At 40.5% G+C, this 13,568-nt stretch overlaps 2 protein-coding genes across 3 annotated transcripts in view; one reads left to right on the top strand and one right to left on the bottom strand.

Moving 5' to 3' along the window:
* Positions 1 to 1,191: 1,191 nt before the first annotated feature.
* On the top strand, positions 1,192 to 3,675 carry LOC137997462 (E3 ubiquitin-protein ligase TRIM71-like). The gene has a single exon (XM_068843481.1). The coding sequence runs from the start codon at positions 1,405 to 1,407 to the stop codon at positions 3,661 to 3,663; it is 2,259 nt and encodes a 752-aa protein (XP_068699582.1). The 5' UTR covers positions 1,192 to 1,404; the 3' UTR covers positions 3,664 to 3,675.
* Positions 3,676 to 5,978: 2,303 nt separating this feature from the next.
* The window catches only part of LOC137997463 (uncharacterized), an 11,471-nt gene continuing 3,881 nt past the window's right edge, over positions 5,979 to 13,568 (bottom strand). Inside the window, exons 3-6 of one of the 2 annotated variants that reach the window (XM_068843482.1) lie at positions 12,258 to 12,426; positions 10,054 to 10,142; positions 8,885 to 8,935; positions 5,979 to 6,118 (exon numbers count right to left, since the gene is read on the bottom strand). In XM_068843482.1, coding sequence (XP_068699583.1) covers positions 6,032 to 6,118; positions 8,885 to 8,935; positions 10,054 to 10,142; positions 12,258 to 12,426 — 396 coding nt within the window. In that variant the 3' untranslated portion in view covers positions 5,979 to 6,031. Of the gene's footprint in view, positions 6,119 to 6,880; positions 6,914 to 8,884; positions 8,936 to 10,053; positions 10,143 to 12,257; positions 12,427 to 13,568 lie in introns of those variants that run through there. The other variant, XM_068843483.1, reaches the window with a different exon arrangement.

The following is a 13,568-nucleotide window of genomic DNA, read 5'->3' as shown; positions in this document are numbered from 1 at the left end:
AGGTAGCCGTGCGCAAGAAGGTTTTCATATGTTTCTGAATGGAGTTGAATACTGCTTTATTAAGCGCTCGTTCTTGAATCCGCTCTATTTTTCTGCTGTCAAAAGATCTGCAGTTATGCAATCCATACCAAGTGACAATTAAATTTCGTAGTCAAAACTAATATGATTAGGGAAATTAAGCTTGTCATCTATTTGAATTCCAAGTAGTTTGATTTGCGGAGTATTGAACTTGACAGATCACCGCAGGGGATTTCAAGGGCCCTTGAATTCCGCAAACGTATCTCTCTCAAATTCACAGGGCCGGCAGTCGAGAGATATCCAGTACAATAGAGGCAGAGTTAAGAGCGAAAACTGACTTCGGGATTGCAAGTCCCGCGCCCTAACCATACAGCCACGCCGCGATGCTGACGATTCTCACCAAGGGCAATATTTTCCGGGGTAATTTCGAAAACTGAATTGAAAACTCATTTCTCGGCTACACTGCGCAATTTGCTTTCTTTGATCAAATCTGAATAATTTAAAGGCATTTCTTGACTAGCATGTTAAATGATATCCAAAAAACTCGACATCTTTGCAGTTTTAGTCTTTTTCCTCTTAACAAAGCAAAACAAAATTTGCCAATGAGCGCGCGAGAAGTTGGATAGTTATTGTTCAGCCTTTGCTTTCGGTTTTAAAGAGATTGGATTTGCTTCCTGCCTTGCCACTCTTCATGATCAGAGGAGAGGACCAACAAGTTAAGTAACGTTCTGTCCCGGGTTGCTCGAAGCTTGGTTAGCGCTAACCAGCGTTAAATACCATGGAAACCTATAGGTTTTGATACCTCAACCGGCCCCTGGTGGAAACAGCGTATTCTATTTTAAGATATTCCAGCTCTTTTACAAGTTGCCAGTACTATACGTGATCGTAGCTATGCTTGTCACTCAAAAACAGGTCATTTCTTTGACCTTTTCACTGATCGCGTTATCTTGAAAACTTCATTTGAGCGTCTCAAATCAAAACAAATCAGAAATCAACAGGCTCTTAAGAGTGATCTACTGATTCCTAGAAAAATAACGACAGACGCTCAGATCTCGAAGGCGTGACAAAATGATGGAAACCTAAAAAGTGCTTCATACTCTTAGTCTCATGTCATGAAGTGCAGAGATATCCTAACAAAACGACTGCTCCGTACGCTTAACTCTCAACAAAGTTTTCTTCTTTGGTTTCTTCTGATTATGACGCGCAATCCTAAGAATCAGAAACCGAAACAAAATATCACCAAGCTCTAATTTACGGCACCGTGATTGGTTAGCACATCAATAATTCCTAGAAAAGCTAAATATGGAATGAATATCACGAAATTCTTTTAATCGTAGGGCATGAAACAAAATACGCTTAATTCTCGAAGGCGTGCCGACACACAACATGGACATGGAAAAATTGCTCCATAATCTTCAAGAACACGTCTCCTGTCCGGTGTGTCAGGATGTTTTTAAAGATCCAAGACACCTTCCATGTTTGCACAGTTTTTGTCTGAACTGTTTGACAAACTGGCATCGGGCGAGGGGCGGTCAAAATACGCTGAGATGCCCGAAGTGCCAAGGAGATAGCTCAGTTCCTACAAGCGGTGATCTAAAGGATCTTCCCATCAGTTTCTTCGTGAACGGGTTGATCGATGCTCTTAAAATTAAAGAGTGTAGCAAAGCGCAAGTAACATGCGGAAACTGTCACAAGAAAAGCTCAGAAGCTCTGTACTGTTTTCAATGTGGGATATTTTACTGTGAACAATGCTTAATAGCCCACAACGTGATGCAACTTTATAGCAAAGATCACCGTGTTGTGGCGGTAAAAGAATTTAAAGACAAGGACTATGAGGAGTTATTAAAGCGACCCGTGTTTTGTCCGAGAGAAGAACACGAGAGAGAAGAGTTAAAGTTTTTTTGTCAGAATTGTGATGACACGGTTTGTCAGACGTGTTTCATCTTGCATCACTCAGGTCATAAAGTCAGATTGACCAAAGAAGAAGCCGAAGCCCAAATAATCGATATCAGACCGCTCGTGCAAAAGCAAAACGGTAACTTACAAGAAAAAATGAACATAGTCACTCAACTTGACGAGGACTACGCTCGAATCGTTCAACAACGCGAAAACGTGGAACAAGATGTGGAAAGGTTTTCTGAGAACTTGATCGGAACATTCCGAGAAACAATTCAAGCAAAAAAGGAAATTATTCTGTCCGAACTGAAAAAAGAAACGAAAAAGTTACTGGAAACTGTAATAACAAAGAGGACCGCGGTTCAGGCGGAAATAAAAGCTATTGAATCAGCGCTGGAAAAAGCTGACAAACTATTAACGCGAAGCACAAGCGTAGAAGTGGTTCAACTTGGAAAAGCATTGAAGAAAACTCTGGAAGAAATCGATCAGTCAGAGCCAGTTGCCCGTGACCCAGGAGTCGGCCTGTTTGATTTAGTTTTCGTGGAAAATCACAGGATATTAGACGCTGTCAACAACGAGAAAATTGGATTCTTGAAATCATGTCGCGAAACAAAAGCAAGCGAATCTGTCGCTGAATGCAAAGGACTTAATGAAGGAACTGTTGGGCGTGAAGCTCAATTTTGCATAACCACAAGAAACTCTTTTGGAGAACGGTGTTACAATAAGCAGGATAATGTAGCAGTAGAAATGACAGATGAGCGCGGCGAAACATGCGTCGCAAATTTTAACGTAAATGATAACAAAGACGGGACCTACAAAATTAGCTATTTGCCCAAAGTTGAGGGTAAATTTAATCTGTCAGTTAAGGTTAACAGGGAACATGTTTGCGGAAGCCCTTTTATGATTGTAGTCAAATCATTTAATGTCAAACCTATTTTATCTTTTGGAGCACGAGGCTCGGGTGATGGGATGTTTGATTTTCCTCTGGGGGTTGCTGTGAATAGCAGGGATGAAATTGCGGTAACATCCAAACACAAAATTCAAATCTTTAATAGTGAAGGCAATTTTGTGAGATCCTTTGGCAGAAATGGCAGCAATCCAGGAGAATTTAATGATCCTTATGGGATAGCTTTCGATAAAGATGGAAATGTATCGGTGGCAGACAGGAGTAACCATCGCATCCAAATTTTTACCGGGGAGGGGAGGTACATCAGCATGTTTGGTGGGGCTGGACACCTCGATAACCAGCTCCAGTATCCTTGGGGTTTATCATTGGATTCCAATGGAAACATTATCATTGCTGATTCGAGTAACAAATTCATTAAAATCTTCTCCCATGATGGCAAGTTTCTAAAGAAGATAGGTGGGCCTGAATTTCTAAATTTCCCTGTTCACTGTGTTGAGTGGCACGATGATCTCATTGTGTCAGACAAAAATGATCATTGTATTAAAGTATTTACTAAGGAGGGGGACTATAAGTACCAGTTTGGCCAGAGAGGGAGTGGGCATGGGGAGTTCAATGGACCCGGTTTTTTATCAGTAACTAAATCAGGTCATGTTATCGTCTGTGAGCGAGAGAATCATAGAGTGCAAGTGTTTGAACTACCGAATGGTAAGTTTGTTGGTAAATTTGGCACAAAGGGCAACAACGTAGGACAGCTCAATTCTCCATTTTCAGTAGCAATTCTGAGAGGTGGTCAGATTGTTGTGGCGGACCGTGAGAATAATCGCATTCAAATATTTGACTAGTGGGGCTCTGCTCAGATCGAAATAATACATAGTCGATCAGCCTTTGATTTCCATGTGGCTTAGATGAGAAACTTCATCATATTGGGCAGACCCACAGCACATTTCAATGTAACATATTTTACAAGTTTATTGCTGTTTGAATGTCGCATATCGTGTTCTACTCTTACCCTGAAGTACTCTGGCAATAAAAGTAAGTTTTAACATTGGAAATGAAATCTTTAATCAAAGAATACGAAAATGCTCAATTTCAATTTCAATACGTCACCAGTTGCTTTGCTCGCAAGTGCTCCATATTCGGCACGGCGGTGAATTCTGCTAATACATCTAAGGTAAGAACCGCTTTATTGTATTAAACGTATCTTTATGCATGTGAATTTAATGTTTTCCTATGATAGTTTCTATAAGCTTGAATGTAAGGGTATGTTTGGTCGATGGTGATAAAAGCTCTCTGTTCGGTGCATGAAAGCGATCAGATCTATACGTTACATCAAAACACCTTGCGAATTTGACGACGTCACTGTGAACGTTAGTGTGTCATCATAACATCTACGCGACCGCCTTTTTGTGGGGAAGGCGATTGCGGTCACTACGGTATTAAAGTGGAACGCATATTTTTTGAACGATTTTTAAACAACTCGACAATTTTAAACCCAGTCTGCAGTCGACAGTCTGCATTTTATGCTGACCGTTTCATTAACATTAACAGGCATCATGCTATTTACTAATTGACTTCAAAAAGTAAAAGAACTTGCTGAGTTAGTTAAGGACGGTGTCTACTAATTCAAAGGTATTTTTGCCCCGATTTATGATTATGCAGGAAAGGTAGACCTTCCCAAGTGTTATTGAAATCCAAAAAGAAAATTGGGGGTAACCACGCATTTTTCAAAGATAATTCATGAACAATATTTGTATAAAGCTCTAAACTACAAAGCAATGTCCCCCGAGCGTTTCGCAATGGTTCAATCTGTGTCATAGTATCCTGTCTATTTCCACGATTCAATCTCGCCCTGCACCGAGCGGGGCGCACTCTTCCGTTCTTGTTGCGATTCCCTTGTGTACACCGTTCATATAAGCCGCCCCATCGAGGGGCTTTACCAACAATATTCTTGAGGTCAAGATTGAGTTCAGTGAGAGGAGATTTCACCAGTTCATACAGTACTTCGCCTTTGGTTGATTTCGTGGAGTAGAAATCAATGAATGCTTCTTTAATTTCTTCGTTCCATTCAGCGCGAAACTAAGGCAAGGTGAAACTTATTCTGTTCTGCTTATGTCTGATGTTTCGGCCAAGATGATACCATACTATTCGCTTGCTCGCACATCGTTTGTAACATGCTCGTGAATGAGATCGGGAATAATTCGTAGCAGTTCGTTTCGTATCACGGGAGATGTCCACTGCACGTACTTCTGAAGCTGGTTATCGAGTTTATCCTTCAGCCAAGCTATGTCCTTGCACCGCAAGTGAATTAGTTCCAGAAAATTACCTCCATTTTTCATCAGTGTTGTCCACAATGTATAAATAAAATGTAGCAGCGTCAGGAATTCGCAAAATTTCATAAAAGAAATGGTCTAAACTTTCCTCTCGTATTTCGAGTATACGCTTGGTATCGTTTCACCTCTTTGCACTAAAATCCTTAATTAAAAAGTATATTTTTTCAAATATGGGCAATGGGATTGCACATGGGTGTAAGGTCATTTTCAAAACTTTTGTATGATTTTAAGCCATCGCTTAAAGTGACCACACTTGAATGACGCGTCCATTGTCCTTTTGTTTCCGGAAACTTTCGTTTTTTGGAGTTTTCGGACGTTTAGTCCAGGAGATCACTCAATTTGTTTCCCGGCTCGGCTAACACTGGCCAAAAGACTCGGATGCTCTCGCAAGCTAATACTGAACGATTCAGTGAAAACGCACCACAACCTATTTGATTCGAAACGAAAAGTAATCGAAGCAGGATCTCATAACTGGAAGGGAACAACTTCATTGTAGTTGTGGAACGGCGAATCATGACTTAAAGACCGAGTTATTTTAAGATTGATTTTCTCGCCAAAACATACCTTTTCAGCTAATCACAAGTCTTGCATGAGAAATTAGTACCCAAAGGATTGGGTACAAACCAAATCTTATCAGTTAAGAACACGTTTAAAAAACTTTGATCTGTGAAAATGCTGTTAGATCTAGTATTGGAATTGTAGGCTCTTGGGATCCTGTCAAAGTAAATGAGGCCTTAGTTCCTTGGAAGCGGAATGTCATTACCAGTCCTATTATTTAATTGATTTGTACTGCTAACTTTTAGTAGAAACCCCGTAATAAGTTTCTGCTTCCACAGCAACTGCCATGTACGTGTGCCAAGGAAGATCTCTCACACAAGCTTTACAACTCCATCACCAATCCAACTGGATGTATGTAAAAGGGCAGCACTCCATCGTTTCCGAGAACCTTTCCAAGGATACTTCTAACCTGTGGACATGCAAAAAAGACATTTGATTTATTTTGTTACTAAACATGATGAACAAAAATTCTTAAATTTTGATTTCTGCGCTCGACAAAGGAAAAAACACTACCTAAAATTGTGGAAGGCAAAGTTGCACCCGAAGGCGTTGACACTTACTCACTCGCGCTTGGGTAGGATTTTTTTTTTCTATGACGAAAGTTAATATATGAGAGCAATATGTATTTGGACTGCGGAGAGAATCAAATTAGGATGCTGATCATCGCAGCTGTTAATTAACGTTACTTGAGCAGCAACGAAAGGAAAGCCTTTCGTTACTGCTCAAATAACGTTACTGCGCCTTTCAATAACATGCGAACTCCAAAATTCAAAGCTCAATCGACAAATGCGTTTTTCGCTACCGTCAATCAAATGTTCGCGGCTCCTCCCAGCTTCCGACTATGTTGACTGAACTGGGCTCAACGATTTGATTGAATTACTGCGCGCTCGACAGTAGTCGGAAGCTTGGAGGAGCCGCCGAACATTTGATTGACAGTAGCGAAAAACGCATTTGTCGGTTGACCTTTGAATTTAAGAGTCCGCATGTTATTGAAAGGCGCAGTAATATATATCTGCGATGATCAGCATCCTAACTTGATTCTTTTCCTCGTTCAAAAAAGCTGCTGGCATTTATTCCTTGATGTTCGAATTTCCGATTTGCTGGAGTAACACATCAATTTCATATATCATATCATATCTTTATTTACCCAGACTAGCTTGGTGCAGCTAATATTTATCCTCCCAAACTAGGCCATTACGTTTACCTGCAAAAGTTTAAAAAGCCATGATCGACACCCGAAATGTCTACTTTTTCCCAAAAATTTGAGCAAAAAATACAATTTCCACGTAAAATCACAGCGTAATGGCTGGTTTCCATATGATCGCTGACGATCGCGGATCGTAGATCGCAGAAAGTTCTGCGATCATATGGAAACACACTTCTGCGATCATTTGTGATTGTCTGCGATCGCTTGCGATCCTGCGATCATATGGAAACCAAAGTTCTGCGATCTGCGATCGAAACGTATCCCATAATATTTTAAATTCTGACCCATGATTCAACGCGTCTTAGCAACAAAGTCCGAATGTTCGTTACTCTCTGTCAGAAACACGAAGTTCTCTCACCAGAGTGTGGAAAGCCTCAAGTTCTTGTCTCTTCATGAATATTTTTCGAACCCAAAACCGATGTTTCCTTCGGTTTTGAAGCTGACGATGTCGTCGCTTCAGGACTAAAAGAAGAAATAAATTTGCTTGCAGCAAAGTTTCGAAGTAACCAACTTGACTTCATTTTCAAGTCATCTAAACAACGGCCGTTTGAAGGCGCTGAAAGTGTTTGAAGAGTTGTACGTAAGCCAACGAATCGGTGTGCGCGCAGTAAAGTGTCTTAATGTGAACACTTTCTGGGAACAAATCAAAGTTCAAGAGTTTAAGCATCCCGTAGTTAGCCGTAAATGCGTTATCTACCAGTTTAAATGGGATCTGTGTAACACAGCCGGATTATATCAGCTGCACTTCTCAGCTAACTGAAGAAAACAGAAGGAGGCATTGCGGCCCAGTGGTTAGCGACCTTGCTTGAGATCCGGAGATCTGGTAGTAGGCTCTGGTCCAGCTTCTCAGAGGCACTTGTAAATAGCCAACTGGTTTGCCTCCGGTCAGTTGGGATTCTGAATGTTCTTGTTGATGTTGTTGTTGTTGTTGCTGTTGTTGTTGTTGCTCTGTGTCATTTTCTAGGGGTTATTAACCACTAGGCTACTCTGAAATCCGAGCTAAGATAAACATTACCGCTCGCACACTGATTCGTTGACTGACGTACAACTCTTTAAACACTTTCAGCGCTTTCAAACGACCATTACTTAGATGATTTGAAAATGAAGTCAAGTTGGTTACTTCGAAAAGTCGTCTTTTATCGCTAAAATATTCTCGATTAGCGGAAATATTCACTTTAATATTACTAAAGTAATACAGAATTGACATACCATCGCCGTTTATTTTTCGAGAAACTTGGCAAAACCTTGAAAGTGTGGGGGATGGGGGAGGGGGCGTACTCGAGCGGGTTGAATTCGGTTAGAGGCGAAATGTTGGTAGTTCATGGTAAACCACCTACCACCAACTCGAATGGCCCTTATGCGTGATGGCGTCTGACTAGCTAATTTCACCACCAAGACTCAAATTCGAAAATCAAAACTTGTCAATTTTAGCATGAGTTAAATCACAAAGGAGCAAACTTGTAAAGAAAACCCACGTGCGAACAGTATTGCGGGTCCAGATGATGTCAATAGGGAGCTTACGAAACGACGACGCCGACGGCAACGACGACGCTACAGAACAATAGGTTTAGTGAGCAAAAACAATGGCTCTGCACGCTCTGCACGTGCGTTTTACATTTTGGTACATTTCTTTGCTGTCAATCTCCTAAATGACGACGTGAAATAATCAAATTCAAGGTTCTGTGACGGACGTTAGCACATGACGATGAATTTTCAGTTCTCTCTCTACGCTTCCAACCCATTCATACCAGTTTAATTCCTCGACAGTTACTACACATTTTTAACGCGAAACGACATGAAATAGTTTCTTAGTGATATGAATAACGCGAACTTATATTTTTAAATGAAGTCCTCGTAGCCGTCGTCGTCCTCGTTTCGTAAGCTCCCTAATAATTTTGTGCAAACGGGGCTTGGTGGTGAATTTTTGAGCATATCACGTCATCATGCATAAGGCCCATACGCGCTTACCTTTAAAGAGTGTTGGAAGTCACAGTATATCCACACTTCGCCGTGCGTTTTCTGAAACAAAGTGCATTTAAAGTCAAATTTATAAAATAATTAGGATAGTACGTGTAGATGAGAGTATGGAAACACGACTGTGACATCACACGAATTTTGATTGGTTATGTTATTCATAACTGTCTCGAATTCTCCCAACTTCCCATCGTGTTTAGAGGAGGCTATGGAAACACGGAAAACGTCCTCTATTGCTTAAGTAGTCTCCTTCGCAGCCGTTTCTCTTTCTTTGGGGGAAGCGTTGCGTGACATAGTAAAAAAACAAAAGGGTTACGAAGGAGACTAAGGTCGCTGTTCTTTTGTCAGGATAGGACGGGGAGACCCCTCAGTTTAGAAAGAAAATGCAACAACTTGAAAGAACCTTGGCATTCGTCTGGAGGAGTACATTACACGCTCGAAGCGTGTTAATTTGAAGACTTTGTATAGTTAGTCCTTCCAAATGCCCGGTCTGGCCGGTCAGTTCTGTAAAATGGAAAGCGTCTTAAATCAAATGCTGACTTCATCTTGTTTTATTAAAAACCGTATCACCCTTTATTTTCAGGAATTTTGCACTAATTTATCATAAGGATGGGGACTTTAAAATATTCGTTCCCGGGAAAAATTACGAACTCTCAGGCTTTTCGCTGATACATACATACAAAAAAAATACATACTTAATTGACCGCTCCCCATAGGGGCTTTTCAGGGCCAATAAAACAATCAACGAAACAACAGAACACAACAACAACAACTGTTAAGAATCCCAACTGGCCGGAGGCAAACCAGTTGGCTATTTACAAGTGCAGCTGGGAAGTTGCACCAGGGACTACCAGGAACAAATTCAACGAGTGGTCAGAACGGGTCTTGAACCCGGGATCTCCGGATCTCAAGGCAAGCGCCCTAACCACTGGGCCATACTGCCTCCTAAAGTTTTTTCCCCTCCCTCCCTTTGGAGATGGGTTGGGTTTATCGCTTTGCCTTCATTAAAATTGGGTCACAATTATGATCATGGAAACCCTTTTTCGACTTCCCTTTAAACTATGTTTTGATCTTTCATTCCATTTGACAGATTACCGAACCTCATGTACATTCATCACGAGAGGATTAGATTAATATTAAATGATTATTTAACAGTTACACACCTGAAGTTTGCTATTGCAATGAGGAAGATGACCTTCTTTTATTAAAGAGCGCACCTTTCGCCAAACCATCTCCAGTGTTGACTTCTTTCCTAATTAAGGTCAGGACAAGTACTATAAGTACGTTGAAGGGGCACTTAAAGAGACCATGAGCGATTTTTTTGAATCTTAGGCATACATGTATCCTGCAAAAAGATCATGCAATTGTTGACAAATCACGAATTCCTAAAAGAGACCTCTTCACGCTCTTGAGTGCATCATGGGGAATTTTCGGGTGCTTTAATCTTACAAAACAGAACACATGTGCTTAAAAGTCCGGCTGAATGAAGTTGGATAGAAAAGATATTTTAGAAATTACTTCAATACACATCCTGTAATTCCGGAGACATAAAATTACCTAAAATGTATGGAGAAAAAAGAGCAATTTCTAGGAATTCCAGAGAATAGATATAGCATCTCAGTTGTGAATTGAACTTATGTGTTTGGTTTATGAAGGCGAGAGTCAAGAAAAAAAATAGTCATGGACAATTTATTTTGCTTTGAATTCCCATACAAACCTTCGAATTTCCCTCCATGTTGTCGTGATTAGCCATGATGCAATCAAGAGCGTGAAGGGGTCTTACATATTTGCTGCCATTTGGTCCACAATGCACCACAGTCTTGCTTGTTTTTTTCTCCCTTAGCAAAGAAATCGTTACGTAGATTTCTGACGCCAAGAAAACAATGGTTTTTTTTTCCTGGGTTTATACCACAAACTTAAATTTCAACCCTCCGCTCCTTGTGCACAGTGAAAGGGGTTTACTTTATAGCCTGCACAGATGGTGGGATTGTTGGTGCCGGAGGCAAATAACAAGGGACGAAGCTTTGCGGAGAATGGGGAAAGAAGCCCCTCCCATTCTCTGCTCAATATTTGCCTGCCGCCAGCTATGTAGGCTAGGGTTTACTGTACTGCAAAAATTAAGTATTCAAAAATTTAAAATATCACCTTCTGCTCCAATTACCGTTTTTGTCTGTTGATGGCTTTTGGATCAGGCTTCTTTTGCAACTGCTGAAGTTGCTTCATAAACATACTGTATTAATGAGATGACCACTTTCACTCAAAGTGTTTGCATGAGCTGCGGATGTGAAATCGAGTAAGGCTATGATCCTCGCAGTTATGAACGCAATTTTAAGAGAAACCTGAAAAATTCAGCACTTCAACGGGGTTTGAACCCGTGACCGCGCGATACCGGTGCGACGCTCTAACCAACTGAGCTATGAAGCCACTGACCTTGGGAGCTAGTCATAACTGGGAGGATTATAGCTTTACTTGATTTCATATCCGCAGTTCAATGAATGATTCACTTCATATATCATTTAGTTCCTTGATTCATTCATCACGGGAACATTTGAAACTATACAAATGACGTGCGGATATGAAATCGTTGACACTTGATAACGCCTCATCAAAATCGGCCTGGATCATAATTATTACTTAAATTCTTGAAAACATCTGGGTTTTGTCCTGAGTGCTTACAAGCAGCACAAAAAAAATTCTTAAAAAACTTTCCTATCCATTCAACCACCAATCAACCCTGCCGTGAGCAGTGGAACTTGTTTTCGACTCAACAAATGACCGGTGAAATTATTGTCTTTAGACAACGAACGATTCCAGAGACTCCATCCCATGAAACATCATGAGCCTTATTCGCACGGCGGCCATATTGGCCATTCGCCCTTGTCACACGGCGGCCATATTGTCCCGGGAGACCAAAAAAGCTTTGTTTTACCACGCCAAGCCTCACAGTGGAAACCACGGAGGTGAGGCTTGGCATGGTAAAACAAAGCTTTTTTGGTCTCCCGGGACAATATGGCCACCGTGTGACAAGGCGAATAGACAATAGATTTCTTACCCCGAGCCTCGAGTTGAAATGTTTGCGAACGAGTTAAGTTTTCAGTCCCTCGGAATTCAACATGGCCGTCGAATGATTAAGGCCCATTAAAACCAAACCTGACACTGAAGTCCTTACACGAGAGTGACCACACAGTATATAGACATAAGATGGGAAAAAGTACATGAAGGCCAAAAACTAACAACAACAAAACTGTGCAAATTTAACGTAATTTCAACAGGACACTCTTCCCTGCCACCAAGGTTCAATAATATTGTTCGTATCATCATGAAAAAAATCTTTTATTAGCAATCAAAAGACAATATTGGTAATTACCTTTGATTGAACCCTCTGTCTTCTGCAGAACCCATTTTCCTCTCTGGTGGTTTCCCAAACCATGCTTTTCTTTGACATTATGGAGGTATGTAGTACTAAATTTACCCAAGACCAGCTCCTCTTCTTTCCTTTCAGTCTTCTGATTTACAAACGGGCTGGCACACCAAAGCTAAACCAAGTTAATGGTTTTAATAAAGAAATAGCACTTTTAAGCTTTTGTTTGCCATGCCATTAAAATAGTCCTTAAATAATGGCAGTAAACTGACCCAGTTTCATTTGTAAGATCCAGTTCACAACAGCCTAATTAATCACGATCTTTATACAAATTCCGACACTGAAAGAGCCTACATTGCTAGAGCTCTAATGTGTCGGAATGCACACTAAAACAACAGTTACTACATGTATGGTAAAGTACAATACAGTAAGACCAGGGGACTGCTTCTCGAAAGTCCCGAAAACGTTTCGGGCCCGAAAAGCCATTTGTGAAACTGCCAACCACTTGTTTTGGAAAACCGATCTTTTAACATGTTTTCAAGGAAACAAAAAGAAAAATGATTTTGAAATTTGACGACTCAAATCCTCTCCGTTCTTGAGGTACAAAGGGAATTGTGACACCAGAAAATGGCCCGTAAAGTTTCGGGACCTTCGAGAAACGGGCCCCACGCTACAACACAAGTGTATAAGTTGCACAGTAAGTTGCCCTATTTCCTAGACACTCCTATTTCCGGACACTTAAGACTTAACGATTCTGTACTTCGTTGTAAAAATGAAACAAATCCGAAAATGGGATACGTTCGAAAGACTTATTGACTTATTAACCATAACAGCAAAGATGGAGATCAAGAGGTCATCCATTAAAGTTCAATTAATGTTCAAAATAAGCTTCGCAGCAGTCTTGTGTTAATACACCTAAATTTATCCGTCCTGAAGGCAGTTGTATTAATAGGGTTTCAGTTAACACGTTTCGATACTCTCAGTTTAATGTTTAATATGTAAATTACATACATGAACTTAATCAAGTAAGAAACTAGCCACCTACAGTTCACTTTAAATTTCCCGAATATTCAACATAAAACTTTCGCAATTACATTTTAAAATTAGTGTCCAAGGATTAAAATGAATTTAGACACCCAATAGTTCAGTGAAAGAGCACCCATTTCAGCAATGTCTGCACTCAAGGCTTGACACCTTGTGTAGTTCACAGTCTTTGAAAAGTCCACCACAATCTAAATCCGACACTATGCACCTCTCTTAACCTCAGCCATTTGGCGAAAATGTTCACAGTCCAATTATTTTTATATTTAAAGTTGA

The sequence above is a fragment of the Montipora foliosa genome, chromosome 3 (genome assembly GCF_036669935.1).
Source record: "Montipora foliosa isolate CH-2021 chromosome 3, ASM3666993v2, whole genome shotgun sequence".
NCBI classification, from domain to species: Eukaryota; Metazoa; Cnidaria; class Anthozoa; order Scleractinia; family Acroporidae; genus Montipora; species Montipora foliosa.
Note: the sequence above shows the minus strand (reverse complement) of the source record. Positions and strands in the feature narration are given on the sequence as shown.

What these genes read in the sequence shown, in the direction of transcription:
- LOC137997462 (XM_068843481.1), top strand. Translation starts at nt 1,405, where the DNA reads ATGGACATGGAAAAATTGCTCCATAATCTTCAAGAACACGTCTCCTGT.